We start from the raw sequence: 5,615 nt of genomic DNA on the forward strand, positions 1-5,615 counted from the left end.
GATTCGTCAATCATCAACTAGGGAGTTGTTAACTTTCATACGCGTTCGTCGCCTCGTGCACCAGCGATTAATTCGTCAATTATGAACGAGCCCCCCCCCCCCCCCCTCCCCTCTAGTTGTTGATTACGCGTTGGTCGCTAGCTACTTGCAGGTACGCGTCGCTCGCCTCGTGCACCAGCAAGTCGCACCCGGCGGCGATGCCCGAGCAAGGCGAGGCGTCGCAGCAGTCGCCGAGCACCGCAATCTTGCGTCCGCGCCGCGTGCCGCCGACCGCGTCGGAGCCTCGGATCACCGCGCCGTCGGGAAGGACGAGCTCCTCCTCAGAGCCGAGTGCCGCAACCTTCTTCAGCACCGATCGCGGGTCGCGCACGCCCCACTCGTCCGCCAGCGCCTGATTCACAGCAGCAGGTGTGAAGAGACGCCGCTCACACCATCATCACGGACCCCCCCTTCGTCCGACAGCGCCTGTCTGTTGCGCTGCAGCAGCGGCAGCACCAGCTCCGGCTTGAGGCGGCCCCGCTTGGACGCCTGGTGGTCCACACAGCTGCAGGTGTGGAGAGGCGCCGTTCACAGCTCCGGCTTGAGCCCCCCCCCCCTGCACGCTTCCTCAACGACGTAGCCGACGGTCGGGACGGGTGCAATCTCCCCCTATCTCGAGCAAATCTCCCCATATCTCCGCGCCTCCTCAACGACGTAGCCGACTGTCGGGACGGTATGGCGCACCGGCGCCGCGCGCACGGTGACCGAGCCACTCTCGCCAAATGCGGCCGTCAGTAGCTCCCAGCACCCGTCTGGGCCCGGGCGCAAGTCCAAACCACCGGGCTGCTCGCCGGCGTCGGAGCTGCGGACGTCGCCCGGCGCGACGGCGAGCGGCGGCGGCGGCGGCCGCGAGGAGTGCAGGTTCGGTATGTCGTGCAGCTCATGCACCTAGTGTGGGGAGATGTGGGGAGACATGCTCGAGAGATGGGGAGAGATGCTCGAGATATGGGGAGATTGCACCACGAAGCGCGGAAGCATCTTGGCGAAGATATGGGGAGATATGGGGAGACATGCTCGAGAGATGGGGAGAGATGCTCGAGATATGGGGAGATTGCACCACGAAGCGCGGAAGCATCTTCGTGCCGCTGAAGCGAAGAGTCACGCGCAGAAAGGCGCGCAGCCCCGCCTGAGGGACATGTCTCGGACATGTCTCGGGCATGCCTCGGACATGCCTCGGGCATGCCTCGGACATGTCATGGACGTCTCGGCTGCGTCTCGCCGGCCCGTAGATGTCCATCGGAGGCGGGTAATCTCGGGTCATCTCGGGTCATCTCGGGTCATCTCGGGTAATCTCGGGTAATCTCGGGTAATCTCGGGTTATCTCGCCGGCCCGTAGATGTCCATCGGGGGCGCGTCGCGGTCGCGGCCACGCGCGATCAGGCAGAGGAGGCCGGGGAGGCCGAAGCAGTGGTCTCCGTGCGCGTGCGTGACAAAGATGCGGTCGATGCGCCTAATTAATGCGTAATTAAGACTTAATTAATAGTTGATCAGGCGCGTGCGTGACAAAGAAGCGGTCGATGCGCCTAATTAATGCGTAATTAAGACTTAATTAAGAGTTGATCAGGCGCGTGCGTGACAAAGAAGCGGTCGATGCGCCCGGGCGCCACGAAGCACCGCTGCAGCTGCACCTGCGTCCCTTCGCCGACGTCGAAAAGCCAGTACGAGTTGAGCAGCCTGGGAGACAAGGAAGAACGACTGGCGTGAGACTAGCGGCGCCTCGCGACGTGAGACTGGCGTGAGACTGGCGTGAGACTAGCGTGAGACTGGCCTCGCATCGTGTTGTCTCAGCGGCTCTGTGTGTGTGTGTGTGCGTCTAGCGTGAGACTGGCCTCGGCATCGTGTTGTCTCAGCGGCTCTGTGTGTGTGTGTGTGTGTGTGTGTGTGTGTGTCTAGCGTGAGACTGGCCTCGGCATCGTGTTGTCTCAGCGGCTCTGTGTGTGTGTGTGTGTGTGTGTGTGTGTGTGTGTGTGTGTCTAGCGTGAGCCTGGCCTCGCATCGTGTTGTCTCAGCGGCTCTGTGTGTGTGTGTGTGCGTCTAGCGTGAGACTGGCCTCGGCATCGTGTGTGTCTCTAGCGGCGTCCGCCTCAACGCAGTGTGTGTATCTCGGCATCTGAGTGTGTGTATCTGGCGTGAGACGCGTGGCCTGCTCTGTCTGTGTGTCTCTAGCGACGTCCTCAGGTGGCGAGATCATATCTCCCCACATCTCCCCATATCTCCCCATATCTCCCCATATCTCCCGTCCTTTGGCGCCTCAACGCGAGGGACGACGCGGAGCGAGTGGGAGACGGGTGCAATCTCCCCAGATCTCGAGCATATCTCCCCAGATCTCCGCGCCTCAACGCGAGCGACGAGGCGGAGCGAGTGTCTAGGAAGTGTCTAGGAAGTGTCTAGGAAGTGTCTAGGAAGTGTCAAGTCCGCCTCAACGCGAGCGACGAGGCGGAGCGAGTGGGGGACGGGTTGCACGCGCCGCTCCCCAGCACCACCACCTCCATGTCCGCGCCCGTGCCTGCGTTCCCGCCGCCCGCGCCACCGCCCGCGTCAACGCCGCCGCCGCCGCCGCCGCCGCCGCTGACTGGAGCCGCGTCGGCTGCAGCCTGCGCTTCTCTGCTGCCACCGCTGGCGGTGAGTGGAGCGAGGCCGTGAGAGGACGGCGCCGCGGCACCGCCCTGTAGCGTGCGGCGGCGCGGCGGCGCGGCGGCGGCAGCGGAGCTGTCATGCGGCTGCGTGGCGGAGGAGGAGGAGGCAGCAGAGCCGGAGGCGGCGGCAGAGGCGGCGGCGGCGGCAGGCTTGGCGGCGTATTCTTGCAGGCGCGCCGCAAGCTCCGCCTTGGTGCCGCTCACGCGGAGAGAGCGACTCGCGCACGCCGCCCGCAGCTCCTCGCGGCTCAGCCGCCGCACAAGCTCCGCCGCGCCAGCACCACGCAGCGACGAGTCATGCAGCGACGTTTCGGGCAGCGCGGCGATCGGGCGAGCGGCGCGGCTGCAGCACGCGAGCTGGCGCGTCGGCGCGAGCGGTGTAGACCAGCCGAGCGCGCCAGCGACGGCGGCGGCTAGCATATGCTACAGAAGCAGCAGTGGACGACGCGAGGGGGGGAGCTGATCAAGGCTCGCAAAAAAGAATCTTGCGACGCAACTCCCTCGCACAACGCGCAAAAAATCCCTGTGTGGTGGCGGCGTGCCGTCCTCCCATCCCTCCCTTGGGTTGTCTGTTTTCTTTCTTTCTTTCTTTTAACGCGCAAAAAAGACAATGAACGCGGTTCACAAAAAAGGATGATGCCACAAGAAATACTCACTCACTCACACACGGTGCGGTGTGGGTGTGTGCGTCTGAGCCCATGGCGGATCGAGTCTCACGCAGAGCGCACAAGAGGCTGACCGGCTCGGGCACCTCGTCCCGAATCGCTCGCGCGGGCATCTTGGCGTTGTGCTTAGCGCTGTGGAGCGCGACCGGTAGCCTCTGACCATCGTGTGGCGTGTCATTCTCGGTGACTCGCGCGACAGGATGGACCAATGAACTTTGACGCGGCGCTGAGGCGACGCGTTGCGGGCTGAGGGAGGGTGTAGAGGATGTAGAGTGTAGAGCGCTGTAGAGTTGTAGAGATGTAGAGCGCTCTGGAGTGCTGTAGAGCTGTAGAGCTCTACATCCGCCGCGGGACGAAGCGGGTGCGTTGTAGAGCGATGTAGAGCGCGATTTTGTTGTAGAGTTTGTTGTAGAGGCTCTACAGCCAAACCGCCGGGAAGGCAGTGACTCAAAGAGGTCGAGTCGCACTAATGGGGTGTCTCTGAGCTTACTGGAGCTCTGATGGACGGCCCTGACTATCCCTGACACACAGAGAGTCACTCTGACAGCACACAACGCCCTATAACTGCGTCATGACCAGCCTGCCATGCGTCGCCGGTGCCGCATTCATCGCAGTGCTTCTTTAGCAGGCGGTGGACTGTCGGCGGCGAGGACGGTCGCATTTGCGCGAGGCGAGACGAGCATTCAGACGCGTTGCATGCGCCATGCCTCGCGCCAGCGCGTGCGGGAGCTCCGTGGCTGAGCGTTGAGTCCAGGCGAGTTGCGCTGGCCACTATCGCTACACCTAGCCGAGCTGACGCGCCGAGGCGCCGGCCAGTCGCAGCCGTGAGGCATGCCACAGCAGCAGAGGCACCTCCCACCCATTGGGCGGGCAGACAGAAGGCCAGGGCAGCACTGGCAAGCGCAACGCGCCTCATGTCGGAGAGCGACCGTGCCTCGTTCGCCGCTTATGATTATGTAGAGTTTGTTGTAGAGATTTCACGTTGTAGAGCGCCTCTACATCGCTCTACAACGCACGCGCTTCGTCTCGCGGCGGATGTAGAGCTCTACAGCTCTACAGCGCTCTACAGCTCTACAGCTCTACAGCGCTCTACACTCTACATCCTCTACACCCTCCCTCAGGTTGCGGGCATAAGAGCAGAAAGGGCTGTCTTTATTTACGCCCCGCGCCTAACCTCTATATCTCGGCCTTCGTCAGAATGATGTCTCTGGACGTACCAATGGGATCCTGCACAACTTGAGCAGCGCGAGCTGCAACGCAGCCCATGCCACTTCATCCGAACGGCCAGTACTATTGGCAGCCAGCTGCGCGTCGCAGCGTGAACGTAGCTCTGTTCCTTCATGAGGAGTGACGCACGCCCAGTGAAGCCCGTCGCTTCCGTCCGGCATCTCCGCCCGGCGCGGCCATGACAGTGCGTGAACGTCATGAAAATGCAGGTGAGCCGTACTTGCGGACCCCGCACGCGTAGACAATGCCTGTCTGGCCTCGGCAAAGCGGCGCGCGATCTCGTGATTGATCTCGTCGAGCCTCGGGAGCAGTACTGCGTGGGGGCCCTTCGTGTACGAGACAAACACGTTGCGCACCACCACATCTGCAATCGCATACGTGCGTGCGATGCGCATGATTTCGTCCAGAAGCCATGCAAAGCGCGTGCCGAAGGTCTGAATAGCTGTGGCGCCGCTCTGGGCAGAGAAGACAAGGTCCCAGACGCCGACTCCAAAAATCAGCGCGAGACGCCTCTCATGACTGTCGGAGCGCACCGCCTGCCGCAACTGCATCGAGACGTCCGAAAGATTCGTGGCGAGGCGATCCATTCGTGTGCTATCTGTGTAGAGCCCGCCCACGAATATTCCTTGTATGGACGAAAGGTTGTACTCGGACCGATCAAGGATGCGCTGCTTCGGGGCACCCTTCTGCATGCGCCACGTTGGCTTGTTGCGCCCGTGGTCAAGCCAACGCATGAACTCGAACATCAGCATCTGCGTCTGAGAGTCGCCGACGAAGAGCACGTCAACGGTACCTCGCGACCGGCGCAGGCACGCAGCAAAGGGACCGTTGTCCGCCTCGTGCCGTTCTGCATGCAGCACAGGAAGCGGTGTTGCATCGTGTGCGCAGAGCACATACTTCGGGTGCTCGCAGCCGTCACGCTCTTTACACCATTGGCCTGTCATGTATGGCAGACATGCGCCGCTGTGGGCGAGCGACGAGTTGGCGTCGCACGCCAGCGCGGCGTACGGACGCCAATTCATTGATCCCGTCTTAGGTTATCGTACGG

At 62.5% G+C, this 5,615-nt stretch overlaps 1 protein-coding gene across 1 annotated transcript in view; it reads right to left on the reverse strand.

Moving 5' to 3' along the window:
• The window catches only part of EMIHUDRAFT_460218 (hypothetical protein), a gene marked incomplete at its 5' end in the record, with an annotated part of 4,937 nt that extends 988 nt beyond the window's left edge, over positions 1 to 3,949 (reverse strand). The window contains 7 exons of the mRNA XM_005757276.1: positions 163 to 391; positions 445 to 528; positions 724 to 822; positions 1,617 to 1,713; positions 3,404 to 3,493; positions 3,681 to 3,757; positions 3,917 to 3,949. Coding sequence (XP_005757333.1) covers positions 163 to 391; positions 445 to 528; positions 724 to 822; positions 1,617 to 1,713; positions 3,404 to 3,493; positions 3,681 to 3,757; positions 3,917 to 3,949 — 709 coding nt within the window. The remainder of the gene's footprint in view (positions 1 to 162; positions 392 to 444; positions 529 to 723; positions 823 to 1,616; positions 1,714 to 3,403; positions 3,494 to 3,680; positions 3,758 to 3,916) is intronic.
• Positions 3,950 to 5,615: the final 1,666 nt, after the last annotated feature.

The sequence above is a fragment of the Emiliania huxleyi genome, assembly GCF_000372725.1.
Source record: "Emiliania huxleyi CCMP1516 unplaced genomic scaffold EMIHUscaffold_917, whole genome shotgun sequence".
Classification (NCBI taxonomy): domain Eukaryota; phylum Haptophyta; order Isochrysidales; family Noelaerhabdaceae; genus Emiliania; species Emiliania huxleyi.